Below are 19,173 nucleotides of genomic sequence, written 5' to 3'. Positions count from 1 at the left end.
CATCGACGCCCTTGCTATGCAAGGCAGGCATTCCAACTAGCAGTGAAAAGCAGCTGGTGGAACTCCCTCAGGACACCCCAGCTCTACAGAGGGCTTTCAGGAATCAGGAGAGGACATTTACTACCTATTTGTGCTATTGCATCATTTAGGGACACTAGTCAAAACTCCTTCTCTTTTATACCCGTGTCAGCTTGGCTCTCTTGGCAGAACTTTGCAGCTTTTAGACAAGAAAATTCTAGGATTGGTTAAAAAGATTTATACTCCAAACCAGATAAAGTTAGAGGGGTCATCTTTATGTGTAACGTGTGGTTTATTAAGGTTAGGAGAGCCAGATTCCAGCGGCTCAAACTGTAGCTACAAAATCTGTGCCTCTCCTGAAACTGAATTTCCTGTGCCTCTCCTCAAACTGGGAGCAGCCCAGGTAACTTTTTGCTCAGTCTTCATTAAAAAAATAGAGCTCTCGACTGAATGGCCTATGTTCACAGATTGTGAGTGTAATTGATTGTAATTTCTGACTCTGATAAAGAATCTTTAACGGTAAAGATTAACTATGGAAACAACAGAGATAAGATCAAAATAACTTGAAATTGGAACACTTGAAAACTTGGCAGAAAATCCGCTTAGGAAGTTTACATGGCAGGAAGGAGTGTGATCCCCCAAATGCTGGGGATTACATTTCCAAAATTACAGCAGGAAAATGCAATAACAACTCCATAATATTTTGATTAGGAAGGAAGCAAATAACATACTGCAGGATGCTGCTGTCATAGCACATCCCTTGGCATCACCCTCTTTAAAGGAAAAAAAAATAAAAAAGGTGGGGAAAAAAGGCAATCATCCCACTGCTTAATGATAGACAGGGGTAGAAGTCAATGCTTGTCCATGTTTACCAAAACACAGCTGTAGCCAAGTAGAAAATCTCATCTTCAAGTCGGCTGCAGCCAGTGACAGTTTCTTTGGGATCTAACTAGTCTAACAGGCTTTCCTCCTCTTTCATGGAAATTCTCAATGCTTCTCATTTCTGGTCAATCTCATTAACTCAGCCCACACCTTTCACTGGCTCCAGGCTCTCACACAGTGACGTGCAGAGAGAACTCAATAATAATGATCACTTGTGATAGTTTTGGGGTTGAGGACATTTGAGACTGAGGTTGAAGATGCAGCTGTAGCAGGAACTGTTCTGGCTTTGTGCACTGACTTTTTCTTGAAACTGGGGTGTTAAAATAGCACTATCAGTTCCTCTCTCATGAGTGCCCACCACATCACCTAAAATAGAAAAATGTCCCAAAGCCCATGGGTCTGCCCAGGGCACAGCAGGAAGCTGATGTGCTATTCTTTCCAACACTGAAATCAGCACTCTTTGCATCTAGGTTCTGTTTTCATCCTGCAGAGCCTTTCTTGATGCATGTCATGACATATCTTAAAAATAAAAAAAACCCTAATGTAGGTCCACAAAATATTTCCAAGTACTAGAGTGAGAAATAGAAGTCATAGTTCTACTATTATTAAAAAATAATAAATGCAATTGAGACACTGATTTCATAGCAAACAATAATTCTTCTATGTCTTATCACGGTAAATCCCTTAACATGATAGTTTCCTATTTCTTGTCTGTATGACAGAGGCTAATGATTTAATCATCCTTTTTCTGTCTAGCATTCCCCATTGCTCCATGGTTACAAGGCATGCTCTTCTCTTGAGATATCTAAAGGATTAGTATTGTTAGGATAAACTCTGCAGTATTACTCAGCTCCCAGTACACATGACTTGGTTTTAGTCTGCTGCTTCACACCCGAAGAAGAGCTTCTGTGCCCAAAAACATGTGTTCTGCATTTTCAATTTTATCTGCAGGCTGAAGAGAGAAAGTCCCCTTCACTCTTGCCTCACTGCAACTATTAATTTGATACTTTGAACTTATTAACTAGCATCATTGTTAGTGCTGAGCAGTTTTAATGTGGGAGTGAGATTATGTCCTTCTCTCCTGTGAGGAGTCTTATTTCAGACAGAGCAACTACCTCACAGAGTGAGAACAGACTTGGAAGATGCCAAAATTAAGAAGAGCTGGGTTATATCCATGACCCCTCCATTATACAGTTTATATAATTAGACATAATGACAAAGTTAGTACTTGGTATCTGGCATCCGGTCCTCCCACAGATTTCAGCAACAGTGTGGATTTGTGGCTTTCCAGGTTCTCCTCTCTAAGCATTCCTATTGCTAAATACTGAACATCAGCAGTTAGCAAGTAAAACCACTCACAGATATCCAGCAGGAAGCCTTCCAATCCAAACCAAACATTTGGTCTTATTTTCAACACTTCAATACTGTGTTTTAGCCACAACTAATCTACTTGTGGTAGGTCACTAGATAATACACAGGTTACCAATTACACTGTCTTTATATCATCCTCCAAAGTAAAAGAGGCTCCAAAGTTAATTTTACCAGTTCTGAATCCCTCATGGCTATTGTTGCAATGCTGATGAAGTGGCAGAGGGAACAAATGGGAAGGAATATTTTCAGAATCTCAGGAGTTGTTACAAACTTAAGTTAGGCACATAAAAAGAAAGTGAGTGAAGTACAGTGGAAGCCTATTGATCTCAAAAGAGATCCCAAAGATCTCAGAAAGTGTTGTGAAATCAGAATTACGCCTGCTTTCTTGTGTTGTCCTCTGTGCTTGTGCATAATAGAAAGGCTAAAAAAAACCAAACACTAAACCCAAACAAAAAAGAAAGAAGGTTGTTTGACCTACAGTGCAACTTTGGTGGAACCTGCCTTCCTCAGTCCCTGGGTAGTACTGAAATTCAGACGAGCCGAAGCTGCTCAAGGGTTATAGGCACCAATATTTTCACCAGTAAGCACAACCCCACAAGGTTTCATACTGACTTCCAGAGAGGCTACCAAATATCTCAGCACCCCTCAGACATGAAACCATTTTCAGTGCAGCAGCCTGGTGTCCCCAGGCAGTAGGAGGAGGCTCCCTCACAGGATAACACCATTTATATGGACCTTATGGTAGTCCTGTCCACTCTGCTGTTGACACTACCACTCATCTTCTCCCACACACAGCCCATTGAAGGAGCTCAATCAGGAAAAACTAAGCTACAGAACAATTTACATGAGCAGCTGGGTCTTCTGTGTGGGTTGTTGGCCTTCTAATGCATGCACCAGCTTGTGCGTATTGCACATGTACAAAGCAGCTGTGCTACTTTTGTTATTCAGTATTTACATATGTCAGGAATTTTAGTCCCACCTAAATATTTTTGTAGCTCTGGACTTTAATTAGCAACGTGTTCAAAATACTTTGAGTGCTTCTGGACAATAGCTATAGGTGCTTAGAGACAATGCTGCGTGGTGCCAGAAACCTTGTTCTGTAAAGAGAGATCTAGCTGGGTGTTAATGAGTGCCACAGGGAATTAGGTTCACTCAAACAACCTAACAAATTCATTTCTATTGACATCTCCATCCATAGCTTCTCTATTTGTCTGTATTTAACAAAGGAACATCGGTAGTAAAATAATGATAGAAAAACACAGGACTTACATTAAACTATTGTGGCTAATGTGCATGAAATCAGGAACTGAAGTAATGAGACCAAAGTCAGCTTCCTCCAGATCATGCCAAACCTTGACCACAGTAATGATGAGGTACAAATTGCCCAAATGTGGAGGAGCACTAGCGCGAATAACTCCAGCTGCATATCTGAGTGCATTTTCCTTCCACTTGTGTATAAAGCTCTTCCCTGTGAAGGATCAGGACAGTGTTAACTGAAAACCAGCTACCCTTTCCTGGTACCCAGTGCTGTTCACTGCTCTGCTTTGCTTCCCTCATGCTTGTCATCCTTTCCTGCTTTCTGAAAATCGGTATTTCTAGGGCATAAGCAGTCCCTGGCCTGGCTGCCTGCAGGGGTACAGGGCCAGCACAGAGCATCCACACTGCAGCTCCCAGCAGTAGCCACGCTTCTGCTCTGCTGGAGAGTTGTGCTGTTATAAAAATCACAGCTCTCAGAAAAACATCTCACACAAGATGACAAATGCCTTTCTTATAGGCTGACACACTATCTGAACAAAAAAATATGTTTATTTAGCCTATCTTGCACTTTAATTTGATTAACTGCAACATCCCAGCATGGCTTTTTGGCTTCAGTTGACAATTGTGCTAATTTTTCCATCTAAATTAAGCTATGTAATGCTTAGGGACAAAAACAGTCACATTAAGATGTGTACTAGAATCATGTTGTACAAATCCTATGAGCAAATCCCATTGTGATGATCTTCAGCAGCCTTTCTCATAGCAAGCAAATAGGAAGGCATTGGAAACATGGCAGGAATTTTTTCTCTGCAGAATCTAAAAAGGGAGCTGGAATTGGTGCACCCAGGCACAGCAGATTGGTGGGTCATTTTTGTAAGGCTGCTGATGGCTCGTCCTCTTGTCTTCCCCAAATGTCTTTCTCTAGACACTATGCAACGGCTTGGGAAGGGGCTCACAAACTTGCCCCTCAGAATTAGTGGGCAGGAGGTCACGTCATCTTTGAGGAGGTGGGCATGAGATTTGAGCCCAATAGGGGGTGAGCTTGTAATGAAAGTGGTCTTTGTAGGAGCCAAACCTTGGTGATCCCTCTCGAGACCTATGGCTAAAAGTCTATGTAAGTTTTGAGAAAGATCGTCAGCTTTCAATTTCTTGTTTCGTATAGCTGCACAGGAGCAGCTGCACCTAACAGAGTGCAAAACTCTGGCAATAACTGCAATGACTGCACACAAAACTAGCAGGGTTTGGCTTCATCTGAGAGAAGATCTGGATCCCCTGTCAGTGGGCTTGAAAACCGGGCTCCCGCAAAGTGGTCAACTGTGATTGTTACTAAGGAGGTCACAGCAAGTTTAACCTTCAGCAGACAGAGCAGGATGTTTTAATCCTTTGTCCTTTTATGGCCTCATCTAAACCAAAGATGGGAGAATTACACTAGTCTCCCTCAGCTTCACAGGGTGGTTTGTTTGCTTTGGGTTCTTTTACATTCAAGGACATAAATGCTGGACAAATTGTACCTAATTCTACATAACCTACGGGTAGCTGAGCACCAGATATATCACACTGAAAACCCCAGCCCCTAGAGTGCCTTATTCTCTTCCCCCTCAAAGGGGGAAATATTCCTTTGGGACACTTTAGGATTTACTGCTGCATTTTTGATGAGCCAATTTAAAATCCACCAGTAAGGAAAATAAGCAGTCACGGTCTCTGGTGGGACTCTCAGGGACTGGAAGGAAAAGGTGGCAGGTTTATCTCACAAGTCAGGGAGCATGGACCATTCAATCCCCTGATTGTTTGCTGTAGCAAAAATGTGCCACCAAAGAGCCATGACTTGCTGTACATTGTGTTAGTAATTCAAGTGGATTTAGCAGCATATACAAGTTTTTTCACGCATTTGAATGCAATGCAATTGATTTGCATTTATTGAGCCTTATCCTGCTTCCAATTGGATATTTGCAATACCAACCTGCATATTTTTCTTCAGACATACTGTTTCTATGTGATTAAACAATTCTCATGAAGTAACTGAGACTAAAAAACAGCCTTGTTGTTGGCACTTTTTATGGAGAGCTTGATTAGAGAAGTCTGGCATAAACAACTCAGCATCTCTGCCCTAATCACACTGTAATGTTTCCACACAAATGAAATCATAAGTTGGACACACATTTTTGCCCTGAAGGAATAGATGTCCCCCAAATCCCATCTGCCACCACAGCAAGGTTTTAAGCTTCTGCTTTTCAGCAACAGCAAGAGCAAAACCTGCAAAAGAAATGAAAAATCAGAGTAGAGAGCAATTTCAGGAGGAGGATTCTCCAGGGCTCTGCAGAAGGGCAGCTCCCCCATTCCTCTCCAGGGGGAGGTACAGCACCCCCAGATCCCCCACTCTCACAGGTGTGCCCACCAGAGCAGCCCTTAGTGCACACACAGCACAGCCACCTTGCTCATGTTACCATCATACACACACACCAAGCCCATGCTGGAAAAACCAGGCTTAGAAGAGCCTTGAAATCTGGTTTTGCCACTGTTTGTTTTTTTCTAAAGTAAATTATATTTAATGAAAATACCTGAGACACAAAGCACCTTGTTTTCATCTTAATTAGCAATTATGGTTGCTAATTAAGGCAATACCAAAATAATTGTGTCATAGTACAAAGGAAATGCCCATGTTTCTCTGTGCCAAGTAAACAAGATTATGATCTTCAGCCATAGTTCCAGAACAGATAATACTCTACTAAAAATTTTTGCAGGGCTTAATTTAACATGTGTATGAGAGAGAAAACTGTGTAGCTTTTGATATATGGTGAAGGCCACCATGTCATATAAAGATGGAGGGAGAAATCACAATTGTCCCTTGTCTTAGAGTTGAAACCCAATTAGCTGAATAATCATCTTCAAGTGATCTCACATTCCTCACTTTCTACAGTTTTTAAAATCTTCTTTGTATGTTGAAAGAGGTACACTATCTTATATTTATATGTATTACATATAAAGTATAATCTATAATTCTTTTGGTATTAATTTTCTTCACCTAGTGCCTTCACATAGACACATCTTTGACCATTTACCCAGGGAAGCACTCACTGAACAAGACTTATTTCCTGCAACCAACTAAATGGTCTTTTTTTTAAGAAGCAAAGAAAGGCATGTCCTCCACAAAAGCTAATTCATGCAGCATGACTCTTTGTATAAATAGTGTAGCAATACACAAGTGTTGGAAGTAGCACAAAAGATCCTTGAAAACACTTCTAATTGATTATTTCAGCAGGGTAGCACCATGGAAATGATTGATTTCAGTCTACCAGACCTCCCTCTGACCTTTTTAGAGCTCTGTTGATGGGTACTTGAATGGAAAAAATTTAAATACAAATGGCAATATAACAATAGCACCCAAATTCCCATCATTTTAATATATCAAATTGACTGCAACAGATTTAAGATGCCAGAGGACCAAAGCTTTTTTTTGTAAATGTATCTCTAAAATAGTGAGAACTTTAATGTCAGTAGTAATGACTGATCTCAAATGACTGATCTGACTCACAAATAATACGTGACTGTGTTCTTCTCAGCTAATGATGAGGTGTAACAAACCTGGTGATAATGACTATTAGAAAGGGTAGAAAAAAACACTGTGGTACATTTCTCTGAGGTCATAAAAAATTGAGGTCACCAGGCTAGTTTCCTGTATAATTGTGATTTATTGCAAGGTTTGCAAACCAAACCAAGGGCAGGTACCTTACCAACACTTACTTAAACTGAAGCTGCCCTTATTTTGCCAATCAATGTAAAAATGTAAATAACGTGGGCTGATATTTCTGCCACTCATCTGGAGCCTAGGGACAGGTGATAGTTGCACTGAAGGCATACAATTATGAAATACCAAAATAAGAGGGACTATTTCTAAGTGTTTGATCCTTCAGACTTAGGCAAACTCCCACTCCAGCTCTAGCCGACCTTCAGAAACCATGCAGACCTGCTGCAAAGGGAAGTGTTTTCCCTGCCCTTCCTTTGGCTGAATAATGTTTGAACATAGTTCATGGGTTTAGAAATAAGAACAGTTTTTAGAAATAACCACTTCATTGCTCTTCCAGAATACTCATGTGAAATATTGGTGTGCTGATGACAGAGGAGACAGGCAGTGGCTGGGAAGGAAACCCTTCTCCATGGGAGAAAAATCACTGCTGTCTCCTGCCCTGAAGTAAACCTCTTCTTGATGAACTTACAGCTTTTTGGAAGCTCCTTGGCTTCCCTGCACCCCTGTCCTGAGCCCAGGCTGTGGGGGTGACAAGGATTTCCTACATGGATGTCTGCAAGGACAGCTGAGCAGCTGAGGACTCAGCAGAGAAAGCAGGACACTTCCCCATCCCCGAATTGAGAGAGAAACTAATCTTTGTCCCTCCTGACAACCCAATCTGATGTTAAATACATGTCATATGCTCGGCAGGACCTGCCTAGATTAGCAAGGGAAAGCATGCAAACTCATGGTCATCAAAAGTATGTAGTACCTTCTGCAGAAATTTGCAAAGGGATTTTGGTTTTTTGACATCTCTTTAGGGTCTAAACCTCCTAATGTGATTTCTCTTCACAGCTTCCAGTGGTGGCTGGCTTTGACCAGCTCAGCTGTATTGTCAGACCCAACCTGTGCCATCAGGACCGGCAACTGCGGAAAACTTCACTGAACAAGTTACAATTGTTTTTTCAGATGTCATGGCTGGGGCTTAGTCAGGCTGGCAGGGCCTCAGTTTTATATGCATATGTTTGTTTCAAAATCCACTAACTTGTTTCCTGCAATCTCAGCTCTGATTTATATATGCATTCAAAATCTCTTGCCCTTGTGACTGTAATGCAAACTGTGAAAATTTGATTCAGAGTGTAACCCAGCAACATCTGCCCAAGCTATGAGCTACTTGAGGAGGTGTCAGTACTGATGTTCCCTGTCCTCTCTTCCCTGTCCCATAGAAAATGCATGGGGAAAAAGGGGCAAGTATTACCTCATATGCACCTAAAAACATTTCCAAGCAAATGTCCTAAGCAGAAGGCATTTCAGTTTGGAGTGAGGACTGGCACCTCCTAGAGAAATCTATCCTTCCCTTCTACCAGCTGGCCCATCAGCTAGGAGGGAAGTACAGCATGGCAGGCTCACAGGATTGCCCTGGATTGTGAACCAAGCATCTCCTGTGGAAGTTCCTCCCTGCACATTTGCTGCCTCTTCTGTGGGTGTTGATCACTGTGCAGGGGGGGTCCACTAGCTGGCAACATGCTGTGATGCTTTTCTCCTTATCCTTTATCTCTTGACAATTTACAGCTTTCCAGCTGCACGTCAGAGAGCTCCGCATCCCACCTGCATATTGCACAGAAATGGGATTTTCCTGTGATCCTCCTTTAGGTCCTTGCTGTTGGGGGCCATGGCACCACACTTCTCAATATTCAGCAGATAACTGTCTTCTTGGGGCTGCAATAATTTAACTTTTTTTTCCCAGTATAGGTGCATAGGACGCACCATGGAAGTATGTTCCTTTGTCAAGCTCCCAAGCCAGTCCCTGTCACACTGGCTCATGAGATTGTACAAAGGGCAATCGGAAATGGCTCAAGCTTACTACCACAAGCACAGCGTTAATGAGCAATAAATAGCTCACTCAAGAGCTGTGGGCTTACCTCGGGACAGCTTTCATTACAGAGATACCATCAGCTAACACTCATCTAAGCATCAAGAAGATGGCAGCGGGGTTGAAACTGGGTCCTTTCCAACCCAAACCATTCCATGATTGAACCAGAGGGAGGTCAGGCACTGGAACAGGCTCCTCAGGGAAGTGGTCACAGCACCAAGCCTGACAGAGTTAAAGAAGGATTTAGACAATGCTCTCAGGCACATGGTGTGACTCTTGGGCTGTCCTGTCAGGAGTTGGACTTGATTATCCTTATGAATCCCTTCCAACTAGGATATTCTAAGATTCTATAATAAAAGGTAGTTTCTCAATTGCAGCCGAAAAACTTGATGCAATGCTTCAGTGTTTCTAAAAAGCATCTGAGTATATTAAAACACCCCCATATGCATGTATAGGTAAAATATTAATTAATTAAGTATTACACTGAATTTATCCAGCACTCTTGCACCAGAAGAGCAAAGGAAATACAAGCAATTATAGGCAAACTGAATTGCTCTGTCTACATTCTTCTTAGAAGTTTATTTTTTTCTGTTTCAAGGTGATTTGACATTTTTGGGTTAGATTTTAGGAACTCAGTGCAAAAGCCTGGCTTTGTACTGCCGCTCCAAACCAGAAACTATTCAATTATGCATCAGCCCATCCCCTCCCCAAAACTAAACCCTCTCAGATACTGAACTCCCTTCAATACAGGTTTTAAATAGAAAGGGTAAGTAGGGTAAAGCTGGTTGTGGGAGTTACTTTATCTTCCATATTTTCCATAAGATGGTTCCTCTGACCTGGCCAGACTCTGAAGTTTGTTCATCTTATGAAAAGTACATGACATACTCCTACTAAGCAGTTTTGCAAACTTGGTGACAAAGTTATTGCTATTATTTTACTGCAGACTTTGTCCTTGATAACTGGAATATGTTCATCTTTTTTTTTTGAGTTCTGTTCTGGTGTTCTAAAATCTGTATGTTAAAAACAAAACTGGAAACTTGAGCTTCATTTCTGTATTGTTTTTGAATATGCTAGTTTGCATGCAGAGAATTTGCCCCAGCAATTTGATTTCAGCATCAGAGCAAGCAGTGTAACACTTTTGGAAATGGAGAGGTTTGCTTGTCACAAACATGAAAGCACCTTTTGTTTGCTGAATTTTCTTTGTAAAATAACAGATATGAAAACTAGAACTAAAGAGCTCACTTCAGAAAATTTGGCAACTCTAAGTAAAGTGAAAAGTATTTTTCGGTTTTAATAGCATGATAGAAGTATGTCACTGGAGGTCTGCATTCCTCCCAGAATTTGTGTGATGCATATTCCCTACTGCTGTCCATCACTTAGAAAGTAGCCGCTTTCCATTATTTAATACAATGCTTTACCAATACTTCTGCAATTCTGGATTCTCCTCAAGAGCAACAGCCAGTTCTTGCAGAGGTGCAAGAGTTCAGCCGCAGGCAACTGCAGCCCATGCTGGTTTTTGAAGGTGACTTGCAAAGAGGACTTCAGGATCCGGTGTCTTTCTTAGAAAGCTGCCACCAGCACTCAGAAGCTTTGAGAAATGCAACTTCTACCTATGGCATAGGATCATAATCCCCAAGGTATTAAAAACCATTTCATCATAAACACCATGCCACAGTGCCTACACCAGTGACACATTTATCCTGTTTGGGTTTAAGCTTTCATGTGGCAAGGCCTAAATTTTGTTCTTTTTCATATTTTAAAATATAAGTTACATGTTTTTATCTGGACTTCTCAAACCAGCTGCTCAGTGTAGTGATCACTGGTGATCATACTAATGCTTTTAAGGCTTGTAGGTGTCCTGTGCATTTCTCCTGTCCTGATGTCCTTCACTCTGCACAGCCATAGCCTGTTCCTTCTCATTATTTTCTGTTTGCTTTCCAACTTAGTTCTCCAGTATATCACTCCTTACTCTGATCAAAAGGATTAACAGAGCTAAAAGGCTTAACAAAAGCAGACATTACATTTGGCACAGGGTCACTGGTGCCTGTGCTGTGGACACTGTAACCACTCTGTTTAAATGACCAGCTTTGGAACAGCTCACTATTATTATTTTCAGGTACATCCTTACTTGTTTTGTAAAAAATGTTGAAACCCTCTTTAGAAGATCACTGCAAGAGGGATTTATCTTGACTAATTTTATCCATCTAAGTTTGGGGACTAGATTAGGCCCGTACAGTTCTCAGAGAGGAGAGCAGCAGCAGTGATATGGCAATACAAAATGTCCATTGATCCATTCCCTTTGTCTTCAGAGCAGGAGCTGAGGGTGTTATGCTCAGACCTGGAGGTTGTGCTGTGTCCTCTGCCTGGGAGAAGATGCTGTGGGGGCAGTTCCTGTCTTCCCCATGTAGTGCAAGGTTCACACTCCATCCCTAAGTACAGTCTAAGAGGGATTTAAATGGCACTGGCTCTAGGCCCACTCAGGGATTTATTTCCTTTGGATTTATGTATGGATTTTATTTTACAGAAGCTATTTAGCACAAGGCATTAGGTAATGCAGCCTGCTCTGGAAATCTAGGGCTTGTGGGTTTTACTAATGTCCAGCAGAACAGTGAAGTCCTTACTTTATGAACATAGCAGTCTTAATGCAAGGAAAAAGAGAAACATTTGGCTGTTGGACAGAGTTATATCCTTGCAGTTCCCCATGTGTTTGGTTTATTGTATTAAACAATATATTGTTTTATACCCAGGTGAAACTCATCATAAGACCCACCAGTGCTGGGAGAAGGTTGGTGACTGAACACCTTCCTTTCACTCATCAGTTGTCTCCTAAGGTCAAGGCATCCTTGACAAGGCTTCACAGGACACCTGTAAGCTTGTGTTGTATGAGAGTGAGGAGCAGCAGAGCCATCCCAAAAGAGCCATTGCCCCAGCACAACACCTTGTACCTGATGCTGAGAATAAGATTGCTACTGCTCTGCATGAGAGGTACCAGATTTGCTGATAATTCAGCTGAGAAAGGCTAAGGTTTTGTTGCACCCAGAAGGATGAAATGAAGGAGGGTTTGTTTATATGTTAAGCATATAATAATAGGGCAGAGCATAGTCCTTTAAAGGAAGGGATAAAACACAGCAAACAAAATAACTATTGCTACTGTTTTAAGTTACCAAAGGTTTTGTCTCTTTTCCTCAGGTAATTGCACCCATCACCTACTTCTTTGGAAATCTTAATATTGGTACTTGTGAACTATTGCATGTAACACAAAGTAATCTACTACATTTTCATAACTATCTGCCCTGCCAGAGGTCTGCTGAAGACTTACCATTAAGCTCTCAGGTTCCCCAGTTGTAATGAATAATGACAACAATGTTCCACCTTTTCTGAAATGCACTAAAAAATGAATGGTTTAGGGGCAACACTAAGAAAAAAAAAACAAACCATGCAAATGTTCTTGAGGTTGTTTTGAAAGACTTACTGATGTGAAACTCTCAGTACTTTAATCATTATTCAAAACCTTGAATGCTATTATGATTTTCCAGTCACTGAAGGATGGAGTCTAAGCATTGCACGGGTACAAAATTAAGAAAAGCTCTGTGGGAAGAGGTTTTTCACAGCCTTGGGTGAATATTACTCATACTTGCATATTCTTCCTTCTACACGTCAAAGGTCTGACGAGACAAAGAGCTGTGCCTTGGATGGTTTTGAAATCCATCAATCTCCACTGATCCTGAAAGGACCCCTCTGAGAAAAGGTCCTTTGCCCACGCAAATATCACAGCACTTCAAGGGGCCCATGCCTTCAGGTACGTAACACTGTGTTTCCAAATAACATTTCCCTGAGGTAAGAAAAAAGTACAGCTATCCCACATTGCATGAAGTCTACTCCTTTGCAGGTGTCCTGGTTTGAAAAGCAAGTGAGTTTTTTGGGAGTTTGGTGGTCAAACCAATAGGTGCTCAGATTTGAAATTGGCACCTGGTGTGGCCACTGAGGACATGGATACGCCTCTGAGAACACAGGGGGTTAAAAGCAGAGAACTCCCAGGGAAACTCTCTCTTGGTTCCAGTCTGTGAAAGAGGTCAGACCTCCCCTGCCTGGCTGCAGGCTGGGTGGGAGAGGGGAAGCCATGCGTCCGGATGAGGTGAGTCACGGCCTTGGACAGAGAAGGGAGGTGAAGGCCCCTGCAGGATGGAAGGGTGGAGGAACATTGGAGAGTCATCGGGCAGCCCCCCGCCAGAGATAGAGAGAGCCTACGCCTGTGCTTGTGCCACCTTGAAATCTGGTATCATGCGCTGGCAACATGGGCCGAAGGAGAAGGGGGGGCGCAGCGAGGGTGCAGCAAGAAGGTGCCCGGCAGGTGCCTGGACAGGCAGAGCCTGAGATTTTAACCCTTTTCTTGGACAAAGGAAACCTTACAAATGCTGATCCTCCTGGAGTTGAATGAGAAGAGAGATAGAAATGAAATAGGAGGAAGTGGGCCAATGTGATGCAAGTTTGCACGAGTGAAAGATGTCGAAGAGAAGTTGAGAAGAATCCTAGGTGGGAGGAAATGATGGAGTGGCCTTTGGCTGGACTTTTCTTTTATAGCCATGGACAGAACCTTTTTTTGCCTGTGACACAGAGACTGCATTTAGGGGGAGGCAATGGCTTGGAGCCAAGAGGGTGCAGTGATGTTATAAAGGATGTTATAAGGGAGTGTGTGAACAGAGACGATGGGTGAGGAGGGTGGTGGTGCCCTTGATCTTCAGGGAAGAAGAAGATCTCTGTTCTCGAGACCCCTCGGCCTCAGGAGATGAATCTGGGGGGGGACAGGTGTCCCAGAAGTGAGAGACTGTTGCTTTATTCTTAAAAGGGGAACCCTAGAAGCAGCTCTGGTCCATGTGCAGTGGTGACATCACTGGACATGGAAGGAAGAGGTCACGATGGCAAATGTTCTCCGGGCAGTGCCACATGTGACATGAAAACACAAGAGGTCTCAACTGTGTTTCCAGGGGAAGCCTATGGTACAAGAGGGACTCCTCTCTTCTTGATGAACTGAGAATTGATTATCTGAAGGGTGGTGATGGACTGAGAGTTGGTGATCTGAGTGAGGGGTGGTAACTGAATTGAGAATCCAAGGTTTTGTCCTACTGTGATGTATTGGAAATTTCGTGGGGGGAGAAGGAATGTTTGTGGAAGGTTTTCATTCTGAGTTCTGTGTGTGTTTCTTTTTATATATAGTTGTAGGTTAATAAAGATTTTTTTTTTTTTATTCCTAAATTGGAGCCTGCTTTGCTCTATTCTTGGTCACATCTCACAGGAGACACTAGGGAAAATATATTTTCATGGGGGCACTGGAATTGTGCCAGCATCAAACCATGACATTTTTGGTTCCCTGATCGGGAATTGAACCCGGGCCACGGCGGTGAGAGCGCCGAATCCTAACCACTAGACCACCAGGGAGAACAATCTCCTCTTTTTCCAAAACAAAAACATAATTCAAAATTATTACATTATTACCAAGAATGAGTAGGACAAACAGGACACTTTTTTAAAATTACCATTCAAGTTTAAATTCAGACTCATCTATTAGCTCATGGATTATTTCCATTTATGAATATAAACAATATTCTTGCCTTCCTTCCCTAATACCAGTGACTCACACGTTGGGGTTTTTTTCTATAAACCAATAGCACATATCACAAAATAAGGTACATTTTTGTATTGTGAGGCTATGCAGTCATGTACAAATTATGCTTTTGCCATTTTTCTTTTAAACATGACATTTTTGCTCCTGGTTTCTTTCTCTTCTCAGATTTTTCATGGCAATTGATTTTTTTTTTCAGTTGGAAACAAATTGAAATACAAAGCAGATCTTTTTCTTTCTAAATTGCACAGCCAGTTTGGATCAGAAAGAATAAAGGACTCTTCACAACATTACTTTAGTAGGTCTTGCTACTGAGGAGAAAATGAGCCTAACGATGAATACTTAATGAGATTTTATTAAAGCTTGCCATCAATTCCTTGCCTTAAATGTTACAGGTTGTGAAAGTACATTAACACCAGAGGATACAGCTTCTAAGGCCTACCCTGCACAATAAACACTATGGCTGGATCCCAGATACCTGGCAGCACTCCAGGATGAGTTTGTGCTGATGACAGTCAGTGCTGGCAAGGGCTGGATCCAGACATGGACCTGGACCCAGAACCAGACCCATCACAGTGCTGTGGGTGGCCAGTGCTCATGGGGTGAGCAGTGGACAAACACCCTGTGCCTTGCCCCACAGCCCACCTGGGGTTATGGCTCTAAACAAGCCACTAAATATTTCTGCTGCGGCTTCCTGCCTTTTCACGAAATGCTTTCAGAAATATGTGAAGAGGTACAGATGGGCCCAACCCTGCAGAATTGCTGAGACCATTCATAACCAGAGACCTTGCAGCCTCTGAGTATTGGGCTGGTATGGCAGGACAGCTAAAGCCATCCTAAACAGCCCTGGGCCACGCAGCCAGCACATTTCCCTATTTGCTGACCGGCATCAGGGACATACAATCCTTTTTCTCGGTGTGAACTCTTAATATTTTCTGTGGAAACCCCATTGCTAAGGTTCAGGCAAACCCAGAGAAACCTCCTCCCCACAGATCCCCAGGGCTTTAACATGCATTGGTAGCCAGAAGCCAAGTACATTTTGGGGAGTAGCAGCAAACAGCTGCTTTTCAGACTCTTCACAACACAGTTTTAAGACTTGTTTCATGCAGTTATTACTAGCATGATCCAAGCTCAGCTTCCAACCTTGGCATGAGCAGGACCTATTAGCCTGTTTTCCTAAGGAAACATTATGCACAGTGATCATTAATATTTTTTAACCCACTGGCCAGCTTCAATCAAATTTGGCAGCCACGCAGCAGTCTTGGAGACTTCAAGTTCCTACAAGGTTCATGAACCATATGTGTGGCTGGGACAGTGGAAATGGAAGGAAAAGCAGGCCAACCTGTATGAGACCTCAGAGAGCCCAGTGAGACTGAGATGCTGTGAATGACCCGCTCCAGGAAAGCTTCTCAATGTTTTTCCATCTGCACGGACACAGGAGTGTCTAGAGAAAAAGCAGATTTCAGTATTTCCAGCATCATTTTTTTACAGCAGTATCATGAACTTACACTCCGTGCCCAATGTCTCTCTGTTGGAACCAGCCCTTGCTGCGAGGTGAAAACAGAGAATTAATTTTGTGAATGTCAGAAGCCTCTCAGAGGGTTTCTCTGGTGCCAGCTGCAGTTGCTTCCCCTTGGTTAGAGGGACAGCCACATCCAGCCAGGCAGTGAGGAAAATGAGGAAACTATTGCTCTCTATTTGAAAACGTGCCTTTGTTCAAAGCACTGTTTTTGCCATGAGCACACGTGCCTGCAGGGAGCTTCCTTCAGGGACTCGGCTGTAAAATGAGGCCACAAGGGCAGGCACAGACGGACTGCAAAGTCCCCCGGCTGTTTCTCTGAATGCCTGCCTTAACAAGGCGGTACAATGACAGCCTGTGCTCATAGAGACTTCAAAAACCAGCCAGCAGTAGCTTCCTCACTAGGTTTTTTTTTTTGGGTCTGTTTTTTTTTCTTTTTTTTTTTTTTTTTTAATTCTAAACTGCACATTTGAAAACAGAAGATTGGCATGTCTCCTGTAATAGCAGCAGTTTTGCTTCAGTGCCTCAGCAGAAGGCAGCTAAAGAGGACAAACTGAATCTGGACAGGAGGAATTCGCAGCGAGCAGTCCTTCCTCAGGACTGGCCTCAGCACAGATCACAGAAAGCTATGCTTCTTCACTGATCCAGGCTAAGGCAACCTAATTAAAGATGCCAGAAGTTATTTCTAGTAACAAAGCAAACAAACACTCTTCTGAGTGATTAGCATTTTTCAGACTCATTAAGAAATAAAAATAAAAAATCTTTATCCCGTTCTTTTGGTTCAGTGCTGCAATGTTTCCCTAAGGCACAGGCCAGCTAAAAAGAGAGGCTCTGAGAGATGTGCAAAGATAGCACCATTGTCAACCAAAGAAACCTCCTTCAATTATTCAGAGCATCTGCTGTTCTCAAATTTCTCATTCTTAGAGCTCCAGCTAAGTGGTGCATTTGGCAGTTGTTCTTATTAACTCACAGGACAGCACAACTAAGGAACATATGTATTCACAAAATAATTAATGCTCAAAGTGAATATTGTGGTAAGAAGTTTCCATACACATTTGCAAACTCTCTGCCAAATACATATTTTTGAAGAGTAGGGAACTTCATATGGAAGAGGTGAACGTAATCCTAAGTAGACAGGAAACAAAACTGTTTATTTTTATACTTCATTAACAGCCAGAAAATTGACCAAAATAATCACAAAGATGCAAGCATTAAAAACCAGTGAACAGAGCCTACAGTCAACTGACAACTAGGAAAATCAGTCTTACTGACATCTACTGGTAATATTTTGCATCTGAAAGGCACACTGGAGTTGATTTCATGGCAAAACAATATTTAAGAAGGTAGCTGTGAGAGCTTTGTGTCTCTACTGCCATGCTATGAATTAGAAAATTTCAAGAAGACCTTGTTATCTCCATGGCTAAACTAAGATACTGAAATGACATGAACTTCACACAGAGTTGACAGACAGCATGCTCACTTTATCATATTAATTATCCTGGAGTGTATTCCTAATGGCATCTAATTCCAAGATCCCTTACACAAAATATCACCTTGATGGGAAGCAAGGATGCTTCATTTGACTGGCCAACCCAGCCCATCCTCCCAAGCCCTTGCATTTCATCTTCTCAGGAGTGATTAGACACTAGAGTTGACTGAACCAAAGAAATCCCCTCTGTTTCCTCAGTTGTCACAGATACACTGCCCTTTCTGTGTCTCTGCAGAACTGCTGGCAGTATTTCTTGCCAAGTTGCCAGCTGAAAGGGAGCCTGAATAAATCAGCTAGAAGTGGCTGCATCTCCATATATATGGTCTGTCATGGAAGGCAAGCAAACTACCTCCAGGAAAACCACAGTGAAATGGTGAATAATATACCCCAGCAACCTGCAGTAAGGCTATATATACATTTATATACATGTATGTGTATGTATATATATACACACACACATATATATATCAGTGATGTGCACGGTTTCTAACCAGACAAGGGAGTGGGCAGGTTCAGAGTGCTGTTTGCACTGTGACTTCGCAAATCCCCGATCTGGTTATGTTCCTTTCAATCACAATTTTTTTTGATTCCTTCAGCTGGTCAAAAAAAAAAAAAAAAAAAAAAAGGAGCGGGTATTATAGTGCATTTTTCCTTATTCCCCTTTCACCACACAAACCATCCCATCTTCAAACTCTCTTAGAAAAGTGGAAAGGCGCTCAGCCGTCAGCCGTGTTAGGCAGGGGCCTTTTCAAAGCATCCTGTCCCGACGCCGATCCCGCTGCCGCAGGCCTGAAGGTGTCACAGAGCCACGGCCGTGCCCTCAGCAGCCAGGCCCCGAGCCCTGGCCCTGGGGAGGGCAGGTGGGCTCAGCCCGGCTCAGGGTCTCTCTCCACGGCCGTGGGACGGGTGCCAGGCTCTGAGGGCAAAGGCAAGGGGTGGGAAGGGGCGCGCGGGGAGCTGAGACGCGACACTTACTGCAGAACTGCCTCCGCCTCACCCCGCAGCGCCAGAGCCGCGTCCGCACCCAGTGCAGGCACGGGGACAGGTCCATGGCTCCGCGGGCCGCCCGTCCCCGGGGCCACCGGGCACGGCTCGCTCCCCGCCGGGCAAACCTGCGGCAGCCCCCGGCCAGCCTCCGGGCGGCCGGCAGGATGCGGCGGGCGGCCGCCGAGGCCCTGCCATCCCTTTGTCGCCATGCCATGTTTTATGCATGAAGGTAATTTCATCCCGATTCTCCGCGCCCGGTGTCTACGTGAGCTCCTGCGACGTGGAGAAGGCACGGCACCAGTCCCTGGGGAGGACGAGCTCCGGGGAAGGCAAGGGGCGACGTCCCCCCTGGGCCGGGGAAGGCGCCCTGGCAGGAACGGGGCCTTTCCCAGAAGTTTAGACGTGTAAGTCTGCAGGAGCTGCGCTGCGGGCA

The 19,173-nt window shown here is 43.3% G+C and overlaps 1 protein-coding gene and 1 non-coding gene across 2 annotated transcripts in view; both read right to left on the bottom strand.

Moving 5' to 3' along the window:
* The window catches only part of RIPOR2 (RHO family interacting cell polarization regulator 2), a 109,575-nt gene extending 90,732 nt beyond the window's left edge, over window positions 1–18,843 (bottom strand). The window contains exon 1 of the mRNA XM_030971904.1: window positions 18,729–18,843. Coding sequence (XP_030827764.1) covers window positions 18,729–18,804 — 76 coding nt within the window. The 5' untranslated portion in view covers window positions 18,805–18,843. The remainder of the gene's footprint in view (window positions 1–18,728) is intronic.
* TRNAE-CUC lies at window positions 14,490–14,561 on the bottom strand. Its single transcript has one exon. It is a non-coding gene; the product is annotated as a tRNA-Glu (tRNA).
* Window positions 18,844–19,173: the final 330 nt, after the last annotated feature.

The sequence above is a fragment of the Camarhynchus parvulus genome, chromosome 2 (assembly GCF_901933205.1).
Source record: "Camarhynchus parvulus chromosome 2, STF_HiC, whole genome shotgun sequence".
NCBI classification, from domain to species: Eukaryota; Metazoa; Chordata; class Aves; order Passeriformes; family Thraupidae; genus Camarhynchus; species Camarhynchus parvulus.
This window is presented reverse-complemented; position numbering and strand designations above follow the sequence as displayed.